This window comes from Schistocerca serialis, chromosome 4 (assembly GCF_023864345.2).
Source record: "Schistocerca serialis cubense isolate TAMUIC-IGC-003099 chromosome 4, iqSchSeri2.2, whole genome shotgun sequence".
Lineage (NCBI taxonomy): Eukaryota > Metazoa > Arthropoda > Insecta > Orthoptera > Acrididae > Schistocerca > Schistocerca serialis.
Genome location: NC_064641.1, coordinates 777,951,614 through 777,975,710, shown reverse-complemented (window position 1 = coordinate 777,975,710; position 24,097 = coordinate 777,951,614). Strand labels below are relative to the sequence as shown.

Sequence of the window (24,097 nt, the reverse complement as noted above, 5' to 3'; positions counted from 1 at the left end):
TGTCAAGTTTTCCTGTGTACCCTAATTACTTTGATACAGATCATCTTTAATGTTACTGCCTTGAGTATGTCTGGTAAAGCAAGTGTCAATCAAGCTTGTACCCCCACTCTCCTCCAAGGTCACAGAATGAGGGTCCTACTGTGAACAGTTCACATTTTCCATTTCATGTTTTGCTTTTCACAGTGGCATTGGTCACTGGGTTAGGTGTAACTTCTACTATATTGACTGTTGATGTTTGATTACACCAATTGGTATCCTGAGAGACTCTCGACTGAAATTCTCTTTGCCTTTGTGTGTTATTTGGCATATGTGCATTACTTTACTGGACGAGTTCCACTGTCTGTGGATTATTCAGCTGTCTGATATTGTTTTGTGTTTGCCAAGCAATCGGCTGATTATTATCGGTAGCTTGTGTCTGTACATATTGTACAGGCTGGCCATATGTACTTGCCAGTTATAGTTGTTTTTGTTAAATTTCTGCCCATTTCTTTTATATCCGCCCTTGAATTTATGGCTTTTGCCATTGCCGGTGGTTACTGTTATTGTTACCATAGGTCTGTTTTGGGTAGGGTTGCCATCCATGTTGTACTACGAATCCATTGTTCACTTGTTTGTCCATAAATCTCTGTGGCACTATCTGTGTATTAACAGGCTTGGGTTGTATTGGTATCTCTTCATATATCAGATCTATTGAGTCCAATACAGATAGAAAGTATTCAATGTCATGTTCCGGAATGGTAATGAGTTTTTCCCTAATGTGGACAGGAAGATAGCTATTTAAAATTTTCAGCATGTCTACTTCAGATACCGGGTTCATCCAGTATCTGGTTTTATTCAAGTATTTTTCAAAATAGCCCCTTAAGCTTCCATGTTTGCTATTGAATGGAGCTGGGTTGAATACTTCATGTCTGAGCCTCTCTTGTATGGCCTCAGACCAATATTTATCCAGAAAGGCTCTCTCAAACTGTTCATAGTAGTGGCAATGTTTTACCATGTCCACAGCCCATTGCACAATGTCACCCTGCGGGTATCCAACAACAAATCTAATTTTCTGGGTTTCGGTCCAGGTATGTGGTAAAACATTTCAAAATGCTCTGATAAAAACCACGGGGTTTGTTCTTTTTCCTTCGGAAATAAATACTGGAAATTGCTGATGCGTAAGTAATCCTTCATCTGCAAGTAATGTTGACAAACATTCCGCATTGTCAGTGACAGGTGTGTTTATGTTCGCTGGTGGCGTTCCGACGTGCTAGCCACGTATTGTGGGTAACCAGTGAAAGGATCTAACTTCTCTAAAGGTATAGGTTTGCTTTCTGTCAAATGTTATTTTGGAACACCAATAATTTTAGCAATACTGCCTTGTAGCCTCTCCTCTGCTTCCTTTAAGCCTGAATCCATTTTAGCTAGAAACTGACTTCATTTCTCCTTTAGAGCTTCTTGTACTGTATCTACATAAATTTTGCACTCTTGACATTATCTTTTTGGCAAGGGTGCTGCCCTTATCCAGCATCCTGGCTTCAGCTTTTTCCTTAACATCTGCACATATCTTATCTCTCTGTTTTTTGGCAAATTTTGACTCTAAACTTTACTGGTATACTCTTAGACTTAACTTTTGTACTTCTGTAGGTAAATTTTTGCACATGTATTGCAGCTCGCTGGCTGTATTCATCACATTTTTTACCGATGCATCCGCTTGGGAGTGCATCTCCTGAATTTTGAAATATGCTTCACTGGGTTCTGTAACTTACCTGGTAACTGTTCCTGCTTATTGTCTATGGATGATATTCTTTCCATTAATGTATTTATATTGCAGGATATATCTGTAATTATTTCTTGTTTTAGTTGTTTACCTAGCTCTGTCAACTTCCTGGATTGTTCATCAGATAATTCAGTGTGTATAGTTTTGCTCACCACACTGAACTGTTGACTAATACTATTCTTGAAATTGTTAAATGTCTGATTTTTCTGTGTAAACTGTTGTCTTATACCCTTTAAGTTTGTTGTATTGCATTTTCCTAAAATTCCTGTTGTTTTGTAAACTGTTGTGTTATTTGTTGCATGAGGTGTATCAAATTGTGTGTCTCACTAGTATTTATATTGTTTTTATGAACTGTTTCCTGTTCTTGGGTTTACAATGTCATGAGCAAGTAATCAAAGGAATTTTCACTGTTGCGCTCCTCAGTTTCACTATTTGAAAAAATGTTTCCCGGTGAGAAATTCTCTCATCAAGCATCATAAAAATGACATCGTGATTAGCTATATTACCAGTGTCATCATTTTTTGATAGTGGAACACCAACCTCATTGTTTCTTTTGCCATCAGTCAGTTCACAAGTTGGTACGTTACCTTCAACTGTTGCCAAGCTCGGATTTCCGACACCTTGGCATACTGAATTTTGTAATGAATTCTCACAATAGCCATATCCCTTGACTCCATTGTGAATAGTTTTTAACAAAATTATGAATAATTTTTTTTTCTAAAATGAAATTTTGTCTGTATAAATACTTTTCAATTAAATTAGGTTTAGCTGCGTATTCACTAGTGAATCTGATTATTATCTCACAAAGGTCCCATGTTCGAGTCTCGGTCCGGCACACAGTTTTAATCTGCCACCAAGTTTCACAGTCTTATAGAATTTGAATGACTTATCTTGCACTTTAATGATGACTTTGTACAAATTTTTATCTTTTCTGTAGAAATGCACTTTCTGTAAAGGATATAAACTGGAAGGAAAAGAGATTACCTACTGCCAGGGAGATGATGCCAAGTGTGACCATATAAGGATACAGAGTAGAAGCTTCCTATCTTTACTGCTGAAATCAATATTCCCAGCTCATCTTGCTTGTAGACAGAATTTAATTTTAATTTGCTCCTTCCATGTTTTCGTTACTCCCAATGTCGCGGAGATGTAACAAATACAACTAAAGTGTCATTAGTTTCTTGTAACAGTAATACGAATCATTTATCTCAATTTTTTTTATCTCAACAACTGAAAGATCTGTTCATATTTCACTTGGCACTGTCCTTCAAATGATCACCATTGAATAGTGACATATGTCAGGGAAGATAACGGAAACTGATAAATGACTGCTTCAATAATTAGAAAAATTGACTGGAAAGAATAGTTGAAAGAAACTGGAAGGTAATTTATGAATCTGTACACAATTCTGGGTGATTTTAACTAATGCCAATATCAACAGACCTTCAATATCAATACATTCAAGGTCAATATTCATAATTTGCATTACATACTGCTTCACATTAATTTCATTGTTCACAGTCTTGATTATAACAATGCCGATGCAGGATCGCTTCTCCACTCCTCGCACAAATTCCTCTTGTCTGCTCTGAATCCCATGATGCAAGATGTTTTGAAATGTATGATTTAATTTTACCTTTCTAGTAACTTTGTGTAACACTTTTAATGCACGGTTCAGATACATATTTTATAACACTGCTAGTATGACGGATCCAAGCATATGTCTTCATGCTACCACTTACAGAAAAAAGCAGGTGAAGATACAGTAATTAATAAATTGAAGAGTGTATTTCTGTTTTTTGTTTCATGCAGAGGTGTAAAAACATTGTCCTTGCCACAAAGCAACTTGTTAATTTACCTTTGGCATTGTGTATATCCCATTCAGTTTACATATGTAAATATGATTCAGTACAGTGAGTATCCCAGCTGAGCTTATGAACTATGTGAAATCCTAATAATTTGACTGTTTCATTATCATGACTGGGAGCATTCAGACTGAATACAATGTCTTCAGATTTATTATTATTCTACTGCAGCACATTTGCCTCACATCAACTAGTACACCTCTCCATTGCCACTGCCATGCTGTGTTACACATTTTCAAGGTTGGTACCACATGTGATGAGTGTTGTGTCATCTGCGCATAACACTGCATCACATGGTATAAATGTGGGTAAATCATTTACGTAAATAATGAAAAGGAAAGATTCAAGAACAGATTCTTGAGGTACGCCTTTTAAAGCTGGAAGACATTCTGACATTTGATTATTTATCTTAACTAACTGCTTTCTGTTGTCCAGGTAAGACTGCATTAGGTATAAAGCATTTTCTCTCGATCCATAGTGGTAGAGTCTTTTTTATGACAATACTGTGGGGGACCATATAAAAAGCTTTCTGAGGTCCAATGGTGTTGTAGAAGTAAGATCTTTATTTTGAAAACAATGGTATATTTTTGCTACCATGATCTCAAATGCTTTTATTGTAGAAAGGCTGGATATGAAACAATACTGTGAGGAGGTAAGTACAGCATAATGTTCAAAATATTGAATCATTTTTTATTCTTGCAGTATTCTATTATTTTTTATATTATTGGTGTAAGTGACATAGGTCAACAGTTATCTGGAGATGCTATATCCCCTTTCTTATACACTGGTTTAACTACAACATTTTTAAACATTCCAGACGAATACCTTCATTTAAAATTTTATTGATTCTTTTAGACAATGGCATTACAATTTGATTTCTGATATATTTAATAACATAATATGAGAGGCCATAAAAATCCTCTGCTCTATAGTTACTGAGCTAAGCTATTGATTCATTGACCGTCTTCCCAGTTACACGAGTCCAGTGAAAGCTGTCTATCTGCTTACTGTTCATTTCTGACAGCAGTGCCCCTGCTTTACTCACATCCTCCATGATGGTGTCATCTGACTGAGGACCGACAAAATGTGCATTTAGAGTATCAGATGGAAGCGGTATCTGGTATACTTTTTCATCAAAGTTTATTTCTGTTTTAGTAATTTCCCATGCAGCTTTGCATTTATTCACTGAGCTCAGTATATATGTATCATTTGCTTTGCAATTTGCTGCCTTGATTTCAGACCTGTAAATCTTTCTCACTTTCACATACATATCCTTGTCAGCATTATTATGCTTTGACCTGTCATGATAGAGTAGCATTATGATTCTCATTCTACTTAGATGTGGAGTGTACCATTTTTTTTTAGATTTTGTGGTTTGGTGCAGCGATTCTGCTTCGTTATTTTCTTGTAGCATTTAGGACAAAATGCTTCAAATTTTTCAGTTAACAATTCTAAAACTTTGTCATTAGATTCACTTGCATCTGTGGTGATTATTATTTTATCCTGTTATATTAAATTAAATTTACTTAGCTGTGATTCATTAATTGGTCTTACAACTTTTCAATGTTCAGTGGATGTTTCAATCATTTCACTTTTAAGAGTTTGTCTGAACCATAGTCCTTCATGATCATAAATGCATAGTTTGATTGTGCCAGATTCTGTTTTGCTTAGATAAATGTAAATGTCGTGTGACTAGGGCCTCCTGTCGGGCACTCTGTTTGCCAGGTGCAAGTCTTTCGATTTGATGCCACTTCGGCAACTTGCACGTCGATGGGGATGAAATGATGTTGATTAGGACAACACAACACCCAGTCCCTGACCGGAGAAAATCCCTGACCCAGCCAGGAATTGAACCCGGGCCCTTAGGATTGACATTCTGTCACGCTGACCACTCAGCTACTGGGGGCGGACTTTTGCTTAGATGAAAATTACATATTATGTCTATATTGGTATCAGTGAATATTAGCATTCTATAATCTTTATATTTGAGTAGCAAGAGTATTAGTTTCTTCGTAAGCTCCACGAACAGGTCTTCATTGTGTTTTGGGGGTGGTATACTGAAGCTACTATAATTTCCTGTTTTGGCAACATTATGGCTGCAGCTTCAAATTTTGCTTCTACACAGCCCACTTACATCTATAACTTCATTCATTAGACAGATACACCACTACATTTAACACTTCTTCAACAGTTGCTGGTTCTAATTCACATCCTAATGGCACACTTAATTTTAGTTCTTCATTGCTAAGCCAGTGTTCATTTACTGAAATCACTGTGCAGTTTAAGTTTTCCAGCTGGTACTGAAGTTCATTAAGTTTATTCTTAAGAGACTGCACATAAATATGTAGAAACATTACACTTGTACTTATCTTCCTGTGGTTTTTCTGTACTTCTCCTGTACAAGAATCATTGAAGTAGGATGGAACTGCTGCTTTTGTTTTCCTAAGTAGATGAACATTTTCTGTGTTTCCCAATGCTGACTGCTCCACTGTGTGCAAGGCATCCACTTGTTCTGCAGCTTTTGTTGGGACATCAATTTGTTCTGCAGTTTTCAGTACGGTGTCAAATTGGTCTGCAGCTTTTAGTGAGGCATCAACTTGTTCTGCAGCTTCTGGTGAGGCATCCACTTGACCAGCACATCCGCCACCTGTAGTTGTTTATACACGTACATGCACACATGTTATGCCTCTTGCTCTATTTAACCAAAAGAAAGGTGGCAGGGCTCTGGCAACATTGCTAGGAACTCCTTGTGTAAGAAAGAGAATTATGTGGGCCAAAAAATGCTTACTCAGACAGAAACATTTTAGTCATATAACATTGAAAGAACTGGACAGGGACGAGTTTCACAATTATCTGAGAATGGACTATGACAATTTCATTACACTACTGCACTTGGTGACTTCATTGGCTTTGAGACAGAATGTGTAATGCTGATGAAAGATTGGTTGCTGCAATCTGTCAACAGTCACTTTCATAAATAGTCCCTGCTTTCTTAACTTTCCATAAAAATAATGTCAGATATTCATTTTTCTGTAATGCACCAATAAACACAACTCATTTCTCATAGCTGTAGGATAGTACATATTTTCTTGCATATAATGTAGCGTGTTTCCTTCATCTATGTTCGAGATATTTGCAACTGTTTTTCATTTCTCTGCAAGGATTTGTAATTCGTGATTCCTGGCAAACTTATTACGCAACTGCTTGTCAGAAGTATCCCACTACCATCTGAAGTCCTTGTGGTGTTCTAAGAACTCCTTAATGACTTTTTGCTTAATAGTAACAGTGACCATTATAGTACACACAAACACAACCTTCCCACAGTGAAGTCCAGAGCACAACTGATTAGCATTATCATACAAGAGCACTACAGATGGTCTGATGTAGTCAGGTGGTTGGGTGGCGCAGCCACCTGACAAGGACCCGGCAAGAGATGTGTCAGTCAATACAACTAGAACATGGCTTGACAATGTGTCTGACATGACCAAATCTGCCCAACCACACGGCCAAATCAGATTATTTGTAGGCCACTTTATGTTTCAAGTTTGGTGAGGCTTGTGTCTCAGACCAACACAATAAAAAACTGAATACATGTAGTTTTATTAGTATTTCAATTACAAACAAGGATAGAACATTAAACTAATATTATGCAAAACAAATTCAAATGGTTCTGAGCACTACAGGACTTAACATCTAAGGTCATCAGTTCCTTAGAACTACTTGAACCTAACCAACCTAAGGACATCACACACATCCATGCCCGAGGCAGGATTCGAACCTGCGACCGTTGTGGTTGCGCAGTTCCAGACTGAAGTGCCTAGAACCGCTCGGCCACACTGAATATTATGCCACTCTTTGGTCAAATAACTAGTATGTACCACACGCTAGCATATCAGTGAAAATCTAAGGATATTCAAGCAATACTTTTAAACTTTTGTACAAAACATAAATCGGACCATACAATAAATTTAAGAAACTTTGAAAAAACAGAGAAAATTATTTATGCAGTTTCTAATTATTCACAGTTTGCACTTATTGACAATCCTTCCACAAAACTTCAATAAGTTTAAGACAAATGTATTCTTTGCGTTTTCAGCAGTGATATTTCATTTTCCTACTTTCTTTTGACGTATATACAAAGATACCAACTAGCGCTTGGTCTTGCTGCAATCTTTGATCTACTCCTCAGGAATTCTCTCATGCAGAAGACACAGAGTATTTGTCTAGCAAGACAATGCCAACCAAGCTAAATATATTGAGTCAAACATACCTTTTAACAAACAACCAACAATGTTTTAGCATTACAATGTCAATGTGGTTGGACTAGGGGACTGAACAATGCCATCGTCACTATACAACAGCCGCTACCCAACTGATTAAATCGTGATGTGTAGAACAATTTGAATGAGAAAAGTACACGGCAGAACAGCTTGTGCACCCTATTGGTAGAAAATATAATAAATGCTGTTGAAGGAGTTGGTCTGCGAGACCATGCCACACTAATGGAGGGTTAATATCTATGTGCATTTTGTTTAGTTTCAGTTCTTTTCCGACCTCATTTCTTCACTTCATTTTTCTCCTGTTCTATTTGAAATTTACCTTTATCTAAATTCAGTGATGGATGGAAGCATTTTATACATTATATTTGTCAGTCTCTGTTGATAAGAAGTTTCCCTGCTTGTCTGTAATGGATTTCAGCAGGCATTCCGTTCTTTCTCTCATGTGTTCCAACTTCCTTTAGAATAATTTAATATTATACTTAGGGCTCTTTTCAATTTTCTCATAAATTATTTCCGGGCAGTAGCTTTTGCTTTCTTTATTGTGTGTTCCAGTTTTTGTCGTTGTTCTTTATATCTCTCGCACCTATCAGTATCCTTTGCTCATAAAAAGGTCTTAAATCTTTCCTTCTTACTCTGTGTTATCCTTCTATCAGCAGGGAATTGCAGGAGTGGAATCCAATATCATTCTCAACATAATACCAGTTGAAGGACCAGGAGAGTGATGCATAAGGCAGACTCTAACCCAACCATTGTGGTGGTGCAGGTAAAACTAATGTTGTTCCATCTGATTGTCTATGTCAGTCATTCATCACGCCATTGCTAGCACAAATGCACCTGAGATGTTGACTCAGTGATAAACACAGCAATGGATGCCTTGTGGATAGTCAACTCTGCTGCAAACAGTGTTGAATGGTAAGCGCTAACACTGCTTGTTGTGAACCAGATTGTATTTGTTGTGATATGCTTCATGATTTGGCAGAGCGATCCATCACTGCCATGTGTACAATATTCCTGTCATCATGTGTAGTGGTGTAACTAGGGAGTGCAGTCGGTCTCATTGGTTTGGTGTTTCCTCCTACAACCAGCGATTACAAATCTGCATCACAGTTGCTCGGTTCCATCTGATGTGATCACCAGTTTCTCTGAGGGATAGTCCACAACCCCTATAGGCAACTTACTCTTCCTGAGTCAAACTCTGAAATGTGCTTGAAAGATGCTCACTGTTTTCTACGAGGCATACTTAAGGTGCTTATGCAAAACAACCACATGAAAGAACAATTCCAGTGTGTTCATATGGGTGTCCTTTCCCCCTTTATAAAGTGCTTGCAGTGGCGCTTCTGTTGCCTGTTATGTGTGCCGGCACTGAAATGCTAATCATGTGCATCTCATATTGTTGCAAATTTCACCTTCCTTCCGATTGTTGCATTTTGAGTGTCCAGCATTGTATTCAAATCTTCTTTAGTTCATTCTTTCTTTATTATTTCCTTGTCTTCTTTTCTTCCATTTTAACTTTGCCTATCACTGTCTTACGGTCATTCACTATTTACAAGGATCAAAAATCTCTACAACCTATTACCTTGTTTAAATTATTGTTCTTTGCCTAAAAAATCACAAATATAAAATACTATTAAAATATCTATATATGTTTCAAGGCAGAGAAATAGAACACGTTGGGAATTGAGATTCAGACTTTATTATTATTAAAAACAATATAACAGATATTGGTGAGATCTGAGATTGAATACAAAAACTCTGTTTTAAAAATGAACAGCTAAATAATGTATACACTAAAGTGTACAGGACTTTATGCATGAAAAGACAATTTCAAGTTTCTGAAAGACAACTTAACGCACCAAGAATTTTATACTGTAGATGATAAAGCAGTACAGGAGCCATCAATCCAAAGTTTGTTTTGTACACCATGTTCTTCACTCACCATGGTCCTACTGGAGGTGGCACGCCATCACATTCCTCTGACATTTGAACTGACTTACCCAAACACCTTATGAGTGACCTACAGGGTAACAAGAATTCCAAACTATGGTCCAATTCAGCTTTTTTCACATCAACAAATGCTGTAGAATGTCAAAGAATTGATCAGTGTCAGATAAAAATCCTAGGATTGATGGGAATCGAACCCGAGACCTGGCACAGTACCATTGAGCCACCAAGCCATGATTACATCACAAAAAATGAGATACAGTGCATGCCTTGTGGTGACCAAAGCTGTGCATCGCACCACATTTGCCCGCCCTAGCCCGCCTGCTCTGTTCTGCTGCCTGCATCGTGGGCAGTCAAGCTCAGCTGCACTGGGAACAGTGCTTGCAACTTGTTCGGGTACCTGGCCGAGTCCAGGTGTCAACAGAGGTCAGTGCAACAATGAAACAGACAGCGGAGGGGAGGCGGGAATGATGAACCACACATGAGCAGGTGTGCACTCCTCCAAGAATTGAGAAGGTTTGATATACTAAGAACAGGCTATTCTTGTGTCTTTGTAAAGAAAAACACTGTAATGTGTAATACAGTAATGAACATAGTACAAGTGACTTTTTATTGGTTTATACAATTCATCCTTTCTTTTTTCCTCTACTTTCTAAAGCCTCTTTTATGAAACTTGATCTCAAATTTTGTAATTAAATTTTCATTACACTATGGTCCAGAGCTTTACATCACCTAGAAATGTTTCAACAATCTCTTCGTACACCCTTACTTTTTATATTCTTCTTCATGTAATGTTCCTGGATGATTTCCCTCGAACAAGGTGTTTTGCAGTACAATTTTATAAGTTTTCGATGTGGTGCGTGGTCTACTCCTTCACCATACTGAAAAGAACTAGAACTTGCTGTCATGTGCAGGAAAGCTCGTGGAGCCTGTTGCAACACTTGAATAACTGCAAAGCTTCTCTTATAGTCAGATCAATAGTAGTGACGACCTTCCATCCAGCATCAGCAAAATCTACTGTCCAGGAGCAGTGTGTAACAATGTGGACAAGAGATCTGTGGTCCTTCATCAAAGGGGCTGGAGAATGCTTTCTAGATCATTCACAGACAGTGCCAGACATAGAAGCACAGTACTCTGCTGCAATTGCAAGGGATGTGCTTCTTCACCATCCAACAATTTCTCACAAGGAAAAAGAAACAGCAGATGAATACCTTGTGGTTGTAGTCCCCACAAGTGTTGCAGGATATGGAGGATGACGTGTGCGCATGTACAACTGACACATGGACATACAAGTACATTAAAAGGCATTATTTTACTCTTATTATGCATTCAATATCATTAGGGTTGAAGTGCAAAAATTGGGTCCTGTTTCTTGCATAGCTCCTGTTTGTTGGAGACAAGTGCTACAAATGTATGGGATGAAACTAAAAGTTAGGGATATTTACAAGCCATCTCTTGAAAGTTATGTTTATTACTGATAAGGAGGGAAAATGTGAAAAAGTCCCTAGAGAATTTTCATCATCTCCCATACGACAACTTCTCCCTCAGCATTGTTCTACCCTACACCCTTGAGGAAAAATGGTTGCAGAAATATTGTCGTAATGTTCAGCCATAGTACCAATCAGTGAAACATGCTGTAAATTACTTAAAAAGGAGTGGCCATGTGAAAGACTCACGGTTGTAGTTTACCATGAAGTAGCACACTGAGACTCACTTGAAGACTTTGTGTGTCATGCTAAAATCCGTACTTATGCAGCATGAACAAATTGCTGAATTTGGAAAAATAGCGTATTTGGGAACTGGGATTATCAGTTAGCTGACACATTAATTTATTTTCTCAAAGTATTACCAAGATTATGGAAGCTGACAGTGATTCGACACTGCAGTTGCTTGTACCATGGGTGTACCAGCTACAGGAACACTGTGCTGAGAAAGTGGTGGACTGTAAGGTAAGCAATCTCATACACATAAAATGACACATTTATAAATGAAATTTATATTTCCATTAAATAGTTTAAACACCCATAACGGGATAAGAGATTGTATTTAAATAAGATGGTTACGCGTCTTTAATGTAATGGTTTCCGTTGCCTTCTGCTCCCTCATGTTGTTGATCATAGCTGATTCTTTCGTCTTTAAGGAGGAAGAGAGGGCTCTAAACCTCTGTCTGCTCATCGGCCCTCTTGACAATGATTTGAGGCTAGCAGCACTACTGAAAGCAAGCACTCAAAATCTCTTAAGCGAAGTCAATGCATTTGCTTGCATTATTTCTAGTACCACAGGTGTTTCATCTAAAGCAACTCTTAGATAATTGAGAGAGAGGAAGTTTGTCACAGCATATTCTAGATGTGCTGCACTACAAAGTAAATGCAATGTTAATTAGCTATGCTAGTTAAATAATTTATCAGTACTGATGTCCTCTATGTTTTGATCATATAACAGTGAAAAGACATAAATTTATGTGAACAATGCACCAAATTTATTAACAGCTATGCGATATAACATATTTGTCTTCCACGTTTGCAAAATGTCATACAGAGCACAAAGCTTCACCATCGACGCCTTCAGAATGTGGAAAGAGTGTGCAATGTGAGAACAGTTCTGCCATGATATAATCCTCTAACGTCAGTGTCTGTCAACAGTCTTAAGGTACAGAGTTTTTTACATGCACATAACGATAAGTTGATTTAACAATTACAAGCAACAGTGGAGATTTAAGTATCCATCTTGTTCTTGATGTTACAGCCATTAGCTATTTTAATATAACACCAGACGTTAAGTACTGTGTTGATAAATACTATGCAAAGTAAAAAACTGCTTGCTGCAGAGATTTTGTTCTGTGCTTGCAACAGTGTGGTGCCTGTCAGGTGCATGACGTGAGCAACAGCCAGCCAAGCCATACAGATGCCCGGGTGGACTGGGGCTCTGGTGAGGCAGGGCACAGCTCAGCCTGGTGGTCCCCAGTACTGCTTGGCCAGCTGACCGGGCAACATGAGTCAAGGCTTGCCCTACTGTCATGGCTGTGATCCTCGGCAGGCTGCATAGCGTCGATGCTCGCCTCTGGTGGTGACCTAAGTAAAAGTGTGCTTACAAGCCTATGAGTATGGTATGCAAGTGAAGGTTTCCACCCCTTTCTGATGTATTTAAGGAACTTATATGCCCATTACACTGGTGTCTGTATGAAAACACATACTTTGTCACAAGACTGGAGGACAGACCTGTGGATTGACAATGTTAGCTAACTTTAAATGTTGTATTATGTAAGAGTATGGTAGTGTATGATATTAACACTTTAATGTGCAACTATAGCTAAATGTACACAGGATATTTAAATGATGATGAAAAAACTTTATGATATGATGGAGTAGGGCTAACATACGAATTTCAGATAGGGCTCCCTGCTCCTGAGACAAATGAGTTGAAACTTATAAGAAAAAATAAAAGTATTTCAACTTTGTTATTGATTGGCTGATAATGATAAGTCCACTACACATATCTGTAATAATTTTAAGTATCTGTTCAATTACAGAGCTATCCGCACTGAGTTTTTCTCCACTGATATCAAGTTGGCGAATGCCATGACGAAATTTAAACTTGTCGAGCCATCTGATACTTGCTTTAAAAGACGAGTCACCATTAAGTTTGTTGTTCATTTCAACAGCCTTGGCCATTATTATAGGCCCTGAAAGTGGAATCCCCTGACTTCTTGCTTGTATAAACCATCGGTACACTGCAGTGTCCAATTCATCATATTTTGCAGATTTCAGTCTTTCTTGTTCGCACATCTCCATCCATGCTCTGCATTGTTGACACATGTTGTTCTATTTTATCAGCATCACGTTTTAAGCCGTTAACTACTGTTCTTCCAATACCATAAATCAACACTACACTTGTCGCAGTTTCACCCTTTCTTAAGCGTTTTATAATTTCAAGGTTTTGATTAAGTCCTAAAACAACACGTTTACGTTTTTCAGACATTTTATCAAGTCACTGTATCACACACACCTGCACTAAATACGGTAGTGTAAAATATTAGTCAATAAAGCTTATTCAAGTGGAAAACATGTAACAAGGCACAGCCCGCTAGATACACTGCGGCAATTACAGTCTTCTCGCCACAACTGGAAACCGATCCATTGGTGATTGTTGACTCACAAATGAGACAAAGACAAGAAAAGGGGGAATGTGTTGGCACGCCAACTGAAGGTCCTGAGACAAATGAGTTGAAACTTATAAGAAAAAATAAAAGTATTTCAACTTTGTTATTGATTGGCTGATAATGATAAGTCCACTACACATATCTGTAATAATTTTAAGTATCTGTTCAATTACAGAGCTATCCGCACTGAGTTTTTCTCCACTGATATCAAGTTGGCGAATGCTATGACGAAATTTAAACTTGTCGAGCCATCTGATACTTGCTTTAAAAGACGAGTCACCATTAAGTTTGTTGTTCATTTCAACAGCCTTGGCCATTATTATAGGCCCTGAAAGTGGAATCCCCTGACTTCTTGCTTGTATAAACCATCGGTACACTGCAGTGTCCAATTCATCATATTTTGCAGATTTCAGTCTTTCTTGTTCGCACATCTCCATCCATGCTCTGCATTGTTGACACATGTTGTTCTATTTTATCAGCATCACGTTTTAAGCCGTTAACTACTGTTCTTCCAATACCATAAATCAACACTACACTTGTCGCAGTTTCACCCTTTCTTAAGCGTTTTATAATTTCAAGGTTTTGATTAAGTCCTAAAACAACACGTTTACGTTTTTCAGACATTTTATCAAGTCACTGTATCACACACACCTGCACTAAATACGGTAGTGTAAAATATTAGTCAATAAAGCTTATTCAAGTGGAAAACATGTAACAAGGCACAGCCCGCTAGATACACTGCGGCAATTACAGTCTTCTCGCCACAACTGGAAACCGATCCATTGGTGATTGTTGACTCACAAATGAGACAAAGACAAGAAAAGGGGGAATGTGTTGGCACGCCAACTGAAGGTCATATTTTATGTACCATTCTACAGCGGGCGGATACATTCACTTCCCACTAAAATAGAGTAAATAGACAAAGCGAACGCCTCACTGCACCTTAGAGCATTCTGTTATTACAGTATTATTATGCTGCTACAGCAGTGACGGTTAACAGAAACTGACGGTTTAAAGAGTGACAGTTAATCAAGTTCTTACTGTATTTATTCATTCATTCATTCATTCATTCAGAGCTCATCAGATAATGATATAAGTTTGTCATTATAACACAATGAAAAAAATAGCCAAAATATACAGACACATAGAATATACAGGGTGTCCCAGGAGGCATCATCAAAATTCAGGAAATGACAGGAATGATCATTTGAAGCAAAAAAACTCAAGTGAACACAGGATCTAAAAGGGATACCTTAACAGCTAAGAGCACTTCGTCATCTGCGAGTCTGTGAAACATCTCTCTTTTACTGTAAACTCTTTCCTTTTCATGTTTTGGGAAGAGGTAGTATGAACCAAAACATGAAAAAAAATTGTCTAGTAAACATGGGCACTAAAATGTACACTTTAAAAGCTATGCACATTTTTTCAGTAAAAGAACTGTTTTACTCATTAGAAAAGACGAACAAGAGCTCTTATCTCTTAAGGTACTCATTTGCACCTTAGAGCCCACGTTAACTTGACGTTTTTTTCTTGTTTCTGCCCAGCTCACAAAATATGGAAAGCAAAGAGCTTGCAGTAGATGAAATTTGTTTCACAGTATTGAAGATGAAGAAGTGATTATGGTTCATACAGAAAATGAGCTGATAGTTACTAAACTTTTCTGCTTCGAATGATCATTCCTGTCATATCCCTGAATGCTGACCATTCCTCCTGGCACACCCCATGTAAAGATGTTCTTGTGAGGACTGGGCAAAAAATTGGCTGAGACCTTGCTGAAGGAACCATCCTAGCATTTGCCTGAAATGATTTAGGAAAACCACAGAAAGGAAGGCTGAACGGAGCAAATTTAATCTTCCGAATGTAAGGTCAGTGTGTTAACAACTGCACTTCTTCATTTGGTTAGCCTGTATGCACCATTCTTTTATTTGTACACTATTTGCAAATGATACATTATAATATAAAAATAGTTATTAACTGTTTCTTTGCATCTATCCACACTATCAGTGCACGTACTAAAGCCACGAGCTGGGGACTCCAGGGCCACAAACTCCTTTCAGTCTTTTCAGAAAATACAATGAAACCCAATACAATGTGTTGGCATCCCTGAAGTTGCCATTTGCTTTTCATTATAGGGAGTTCACTCTAATTCTGTAACTGGGTTCACCATTTCACCCTGTCACAAGGGCTGATCAACTGTACAATTCAGCTTGTAAGCAGACAACGGACAAACAGGGTCAATCATGACAGTACGCAAAACACCTTATCTGTACCACATCAGTGCAGCTTGCTGACCTCACTCTTCATGGTGTACATGTACATCAAGATTGGGTTTGCTTGTCCTAAACTTTAAAAGTTATTATGTACTTGACAAATCAGTTTAGTACATTATGCAAACCACCACCCACCCATCCTCTACATCATCCTAGTCCATCCCTCTGCCACTTCCACCACAAATCCCCTACCATAGGGATCATACCCTTATGGAAGACTCAGATACAAGACCTGCCCAATCCACCCGCCCAGCAGCACCTATCCCATGTTATATGCCAGCTCTGCTGCAACCACTGCATATTTTACATTGGTGTGACAACCAACCAGCTGTCAACTAGAATGAATGGCCACCGCTAAACTGATGCCAAAAACAAGGTGGGCCACCCAGTGGCACAACACTCAGCAGAGCACATCGTGAGATTTCAATGGCTGCTTTGCAACCCATGCCATCTTGTTCCTCCCCACCACCACAAACTTTTCTGAGCTGCATGGATGGGAACTATCCTCACAGCACATCCTTTGCTCCTGTAACCCCCCTGGCCTAAACCTAAGGTAACTCACAGTCCCCCCATCCAGTAGAGAGAGAGAGAGAGAGAGAGAGAGAGAGAGAGAATTTTCACCATCCCCTGCCCCTGTCCCAGAACCACCGCCCTTTTCATACCAGCTAGTTGTGTGCTGCTATCTCACGTCCCAGACTGTGGAATTGTGTTCCCTCTCTACCTGCACCCCTAGCTAGGCCACAGACAGCCCCCCCACTCACCCACGAGTCACTAGATGCTTCCCCCCTGCTCCCCCCAGCCCTGTCTGCTTCCTGCCTTTCTCTGTCCCTCACCCCACCACACCCCAGAACACTCACTATGGGAAGGGAAAGATCTGGCAGTTGATTGAGCACAATGTAGAGAGGCAGGTGTGTGTGTGTGTGTGTGTGTGTGTGTGTGTGTGTGTGTGTGTGTGTGTGTGTGTGTGTTTGTGAGGGCATGCGAGTGCACGCATGTGCACTTGTTTTTCCCTACAAGCTAGAAAGAGGAAATTCGCTCTGAAAGCTAGCAAAGCTCTGTACCTCTTGTTTGTGCACCTAGCGATGATGCAGTGCTTCTGCCTTTCGGTTAGTCGCCTCCTTTATTCCTAAATAATTTGTACATTATGCGATCAGTAATTTGTAATGTTTAAAAAAATTTCAGGCTTGCAACCTGTCGTCTTCAACTACACTCCATGATATTTCCACTAAGTGTCTGCCAGTTATCCACAGATGTGCCATTGAACACTGATGAAAACATCCTCCATTCCACAATATATGAAACATCCTCCATTCCACAATATATGCATAGCATGCTGTGAGTACTCCATGCTTGCGTCAATTCATATTGACAGACAGACCATACCAGCCCAGGGCAGTGCCTGCACTGAAGAAACAGTGGAAACCAGCTATACTCTGCATTACTGCTCACTGCTGCCATTGGTGCACTCTGCCACATTTGATTCGAACAGATTGTGAAGATGATTGGATGCCACGCATCATCCAGCTGGTAGCTGTCACAGATCATCGGATTTTCCAAGATGTGTATTTCGGTGGATTCTTTAGTAATGGGGTACCGAAAAGATGTTGCTGCAGTCAAAATGATTCTTTTATCATACTCCATTAAATGTCCAATTGGAGATGCAATTTTTGGCAATAGTAGACTTGTTTGATTGCAAAAGGCATGTGCAGTCTGTCCTATATGAATCATACCAAACTGCCAAGGTGTATTGTAAATTCTAGCCTTCCACAATTTAAAAATTTGCAATTTGTAGGTTGTCAGATCCCAGAATTATCCAGCAACATGCTTGGCCCCATAATTTTCCACTCAGTTATTTCCAAACCAAATTTTGTATCCCAAAGTGATATACTGATCAACCTGTTGTCTGCAAAATAGCAATATACTGTTCCTACCTATTATTTTAGAGGGTACAAGGGTTTCCATAATGTAGATACATGGTGAAGCAAGAACATCAGCAATCATAAACAGAGTGCCTAGGTTTCCATCCAAACTTGATTCTAATTACCCTTTTTTGCAATTAGCTTGAGCTGAATGTGTTGATAGCTGCTGTAGAGTTTCTCCAAAATGTGACCCCACATTTAAAGTGAGGACGAAAGTAAAGATGAGATGCTGTTTTCTCCCTACACCAAGAATTTAGTGAGCAAAAAAGGTAGCAGGTCTTACTCAATTTTGTGTTTTTTGATTGACTAATTAAGGAGGATATAAGATGAACAACAACAAAAGCAAAACGAGTATAATGGAATCTAGTCGAATTAAATCGGGTGATGCTGAGGGAATTAGATTAATAAATGAGATGCTTAAAGTAGTAAATGAGTTTTGCTATTTGGGGAGTAAAATAACTGATAATGGTCGAAGTAGACTGACAATGGCAAGGAAGGCGTTTCTGAAGAAGAGAAATTTGTTAACATTGAGTATAGATTTAAGTGTCAGGAAGTCGTTTCTGGAAGTATTTGTATGGAGTGTAGCCACGTATGGAAGTGAAACGTGGATGATAAATAGTTTAGACAAGAAGAGAATAGAAGCTATCGAAATGTGGTGCTACACAAGAATACTGAAAATTAGATGGGTAGAGCACATAACTAATGAGGAGGTATTGAATAGAATTGGAGAGAAGAGAAATTTGTGGCACAACTTGACTAGAAGAAGGGATCGGTTGGTAGGGCATATTCTGAGGCATCAAGGGATCACCAATTTAGTATTGGAGAGCAGCGTGGAGGGTAAAAATCGTAGAGGGAGACCAAGAGATGAATACACTAAACAGATTCAGAAGGATGTAGGTTGCAGTAGGTACTGGGCGATGAAGAAGCTTGCACAGGATAGAGTAGCATGGAGAGCGGCATCAAACCAGTCTCAGGACTGAAGACCACCACAACAACAACAACAACAATTGATCTTCATTGATCCAGTTTCATCATTTAGCCCAAATTGTACAATTAACATTGGACAGGTCAAAGCGAAGATACAGTTATAATTAGTACTATAAAAAAATCTGAAAGTAAGTAGATAGATATTTTCATAACCTAAGTTTAACATTAATTGTTTAAGGACATGTCAAAATAATGATACAGTAATACACAGTGTCAGTAAAATAGTAGGCAATTACACCTCTTCTTGAAATATATATTTTAAAGTAACATTTATTTTACATGTTCAGAAATTCTTCTACAGAATAGAAACATTGGTTTATTAGGAAGGCCTTTAGTTTTATTCTAAATACAGGACACACAGCAATTCTTATTTCCTCTGGCATTTTATTGTATATTATGCCACCAATGTTAATTATGCTTCTCTTGTAGAATGTTGTTCTGGGATATGATTGGTGTATAGTGGATTTCCCTCTGACAATATAGGTGTTTATATTCTTGTTCTGCAGGATTGTGCCTGTTTTCAAGAGGTAGTCCCTATGGAACAAGGTAGTTTCATAAATGAATAAGCACCAATCTTAGTGAAATGAAATTTACAGGACTCCATGTTTTAAAACCACAAACTACCTTAGAGCTCTTTTTTGCATTCGAAAGATATTCATGATATGAGTTGAATGTTCCCAGAAAATGATTCCATACGGGATCAGTGAGTGGAATTGTTGATAGTATCTCGCAGTACTGTTGTTTTGCTTGTTGTAGACTTTATTATTCTCACACCATAGCACACACAAGAGAGTTTCTTTGACGAGTTATTAAATGTGTGTCCTATTTTAAGTCCTGCTGAACCCACAGACCCAAAAACTTTGCTACACTTACATTTTATAATGGGTAATTTTTTTAAATTTAGCTTTAATAGACGTTTGGCTAGATGATGGAAATAAGCGAATGGCTGACAAATACAGTTTTTCCAGTATTTACAATGAGTTTGTTTTGGTGGACCAGCCTGTATGTCTTTTTGTGCTACTTTCTGCTGTTGACTGAAAAGTTTCTGGAATGGATCCAGTGAGCAAAAGGTTGGTATCACCAGCAAATGGAATAGTTTTTTGATGAAGCATACATTCAACAAGGTTGTCCACATAAAACAGAGATAGTATGGTCCTATGATTGAGGGACATGAAAGGGAAGGAGTTGTTGGGAAGGGAGTAAGACAGGGTTGTAGCCTCTCCCCGATGTTATTCAATCTGTATATTGAGCAAGCAGTAAAGGAAACAAAAGAAACATTCGGAGTAGGTATTAAAATCCATGGAGAAGAAATAAAAACTTTGAGGTTCGACGATGACATTGTAATTCTGTCAGAGACAGCAAAGGACTTGGAAGAGCTGTTGAACGGAATGGACAGTGTCTTGAAGGGAGGATATAAGATGAACATCAACAAAAGCAAAACGAAGATAATGGAATGTAGTCGAATTAAGTCGGGTGATGCTGAGGGAATTAGATTAGGAAATGAGACACTTAAAGTAGTAAAGGAGTTTTGCTATTTGGGGAGCAAAATAACTGATGATGGTTGAAGTAGAGAGGATATAAAATGTAGACTGGCAATGGCAAGGAAAGCGTTTCTGAAGAAGAGAAATTTGTTAACATCGAGTATAGATTTAAGTGTCAGGAAGTCATATCTGAAAGTATTTGTATGGAGTGTAGCCATGTATGGAAGTGAAACATGGACGATAAATAGTTTGGACAAGAAGAGAATAGAAGCTTTCGAAATGTGGTGCTACAGAAGAATGCTGAAGATTAGATGGATAGATCACATAACTAATGAGGAGGTATTGAATAGGATTGGGGAGAAGAGAAGTTTGTGGCACAGCTTGACCAGAAGAAGGGATCGGTTGGTAGGACATGTTCTGAGGCGTCAAGGGATCACCAATTTAGTATTGGGGGGCAGCGTGGAGGGTAAAAATCGTAGAGGGAGCCCAAGAGATGAATACACTAAGCAGATTCAGAAGGATGTAGGTTGCAGTAAGTACTGGGAGATGAAGAAGCTTGCACAGGATAGAGTAGCATGGAGAGCTGCATCAAATCAGTCTCAGGACTGAAGACAACAACAACAACAACAACAACAACAACATGATTGAGTCCTAAGGCAATCATATTTTGCTGATAGTTCACTGGAAAGGAATGAGTTATTTTCTTGTTTTATTCACTGTTGAACTCAGTGAGTGATACCTCCTGCCTGTGATTGTTTAGGCGTGAATACAAAGAGCTATTTGTTACTGCTCTTACACCTCATCTCTCTGATTTTATGGTCCAGGACATCGAAATCTTTTGAAAGGTCTATGAAAATACCTGCAGCTAATTTATGTTGATTGAGGGATTTTAGAGTACAGTCTAAGAGTGCAATAGCTGCTGTTTATGTAGATTTTGGCTTTCTAAGGCCACTATGCTGGATAGTAAGAGGCAAGTACGTACTTATGAAACTTGTCAGCCTCTCAGTAAAAATGTTTTACGAGAATTTTTGACAAGGAACTTAACAGTGACACAGGTTTGTAGTTTGATATTTTATCTGAAGAACCCTTTTTATCAGTGGTGAAATTTTTGCTATTTTCAGATCTGGGAAGACACTAGTTCCTACAGAAAAGTTGAAAATTTTGGCAGTGGTATAGCTGTGTAGTGAGCACAAGCTTTTAATATGAAGTCAGATACTTCGTCAAGGCCACCTGACATTTTATTGGTTAATGATTTAATTTTACTTATAATGTCAATATGATTTGTTTAGTAAATTCATAAGATATTCTATATCCTTGCTTCTTTTGAGATTGCTTCGCAGCCATAATCCTAAGGTTTTGATCACTCTACTGTTACCAACTAGTTAATTATTGTTAGAGAGGATACATATCCTTGTTTTGTATTGTGAGATTTTTACTCGATAGTTCTTTTTACTATTTATTAAAAGCTGATTATTCTGTGCCCAGTTTTTATGTGAGTGTTTAGTGACTGCAGTAATTCTTCCTTTCTTTTAATAGAATGTTGTGTCATCTGCAAATATGATCATTTTATAAGTTCCACATTTAAGCTTAGATCCTTAACACAGTATAGAATCATAAGAGGCCTTATTAATGACCCCAGAGATACAACATATTTGATTAGATTATACTCAGATAAGTATCCAGAAATAGTTTTAAAGTTGACATTAGTGTGCTTCATGCCCACTGCTTGCTTACTAAGTTGTTCAGGTAGGAATTGATCAAATTGTTGGACAGACCGCTAGACCTTTAATATTATACTGTTCAAACTTTGACAGCAGAAACTTATGATCCACCAACAGTTTTTGTTAGGTAAGTAAAAACTGCTGTTGATTTCTGTTTCTTCACAGTTAATGTACTCATAAAAGGAAGCTACTGTTGTCCTCTAATTGCCAAATTCGTGTTATTCAGTACAAAGGATTTTGTTTTTATTCACAAATTCCATAAATTTGCCACACATATCTTCTTAAATATTTTTGAAAGGCAAGAGGTAATTGTGATTGATCTGTAGTTATTTACATTATTCCTCTCACATTTTTACATATTGGTACCGGATTTACAAACATTCTGTACCATTCCACGATACTCTTATCACATAATGGAAACATCCCATATAATGTTATAGATTATAAGGTTTGTTAATTTTTTGTTTGATATCATATTACAACACTTCTGTATGCCTTTGTTGTTGATGTTAATCAGATGTAGAATTTGAATATTTAAAAAAAAAAAAAAAAAAACCAATAGCCTCAGAAAGGAGAGAAAATTTGCCGATAGTTGTGAGGAAAGTTACAGATAATATTTTTATAAAACAGACATCATAGTCACAGCAGTAAAGACTCAACTGACAACAGTAAAAGGCTGCACAATGGGTTGTTTTTCTTTTTTCCAAGATCACACAGAAGAGGTGTATGAGAGTGATTTAGTTTCACATCATAGTCACTTGGCTCAAATGAAGACAGCAAGGAATCATCTACTGCAGAATAGCATAAACACAATTAGTATTTATATCACTTAGCTAGTGGAATACATCATTTGGAAGGCATACATCTGAGGTTGGAAAAATAACTGCTTACTTTTGGCGACTGTAATTTGCTGATTTTAGAAATTACAAAGTATCTAATATACTGAGGAGTGGTGCAGATTTAAAAATGGTGAGTTTTTACAATATTTGCAAGTGGCAAGTGGAAAACCAGTCACATTCATTTCTTCAAAAGAAAGGCGGCACAGCTCTCACTTTCTTTCCATTCATTCATTTCGTTATACAAAATAAACAATTTCATAAGAGTTCTGGAAAAATTTGGGTGATATTGCCCTAAAGACTCACTAGGTGTGATTTAATCTACTAGAAACTTGCAACGCGGAAGCAAACAGATGGCCAAGAAAGAAAATAAATTCCATCAACCAGTAAGGTACTAAAGGAAACTGACGAGTGGAAGTCTAATCTCAGGAATTATTTAAAAATTGATAATATGCAATTTTTAAATCGAGGTATACCTTTTCTCATTTCACGGCTACAGTATCTCTGAGCTCATACGAATTTTATGACTAAACATCTCCGTATAAGTTGCAGGCCTCACTCAGTATTTGCATGCCGAAGCGATTATCTACTTTGTCAATATAAGTTTTAGCTGTCGATATGTTACGACTGTAATAATAAGCACACTCAACATGAACATCTTGTAACATGGTGAAACATTAGAAGCTGAGATACCTGTCGACTGGCGGGATACTCATTCAATTTTTCGATTTTACTACATCCTTACGATGGATCGATTTTATCTTTATCACTGATATTTCATTATCCTTCATTGAGCTCTAAGTGCGTGACAAGAAATGCCTACGACTTGCATGAGGTGTCTGCATGTAGATGGAAGGTTCAGCGCTTCAGCGAGCTGTC

General features: G+C 38.0%; 1 protein-coding gene across 4 annotated transcripts; it reads right to left on the bottom strand.

Annotated features, from left to right (window-relative positions):
* Window positions 1-4,379: 4,379 nt before the first annotated feature.
* LOC126473341 (uncharacterized) lies at window positions 4,380-24,034 on the bottom strand. Of its 4 annotated transcripts, none has more exons than XM_050100337.1 (2): window positions 23,695-23,901; window positions 4,380-6,271 (listed from the first exon to the last, which is right to left on the bottom strand). In XM_050100337.1, the coding sequence occupies exons 1-2, from the start codon at window positions 23,702-23,704 to the stop codon at window positions 5,769-5,771; spliced, it is 513 nt and encodes a 170-aa protein (XP_049956294.1). In that variant the 5' UTR covers window positions 23,705-23,901; the 3' UTR covers window positions 4,380-5,768. The 4 variants fall into 4 exon arrangements, 1 of the variants encoding a protein (XP_049956294.1); XR_007586438.1 differs by lacking the exons at window positions 4,380-6,271; window positions 23,695-23,901 and adding exons at window positions 9,642-12,916; window positions 23,912-24,034; XR_007586437.1 differs by lacking the exon at window positions 4,380-6,271 and adding an exon at window positions 9,642-12,916.
* Window positions 24,035-24,097: the final 63 nt, after the last annotated feature.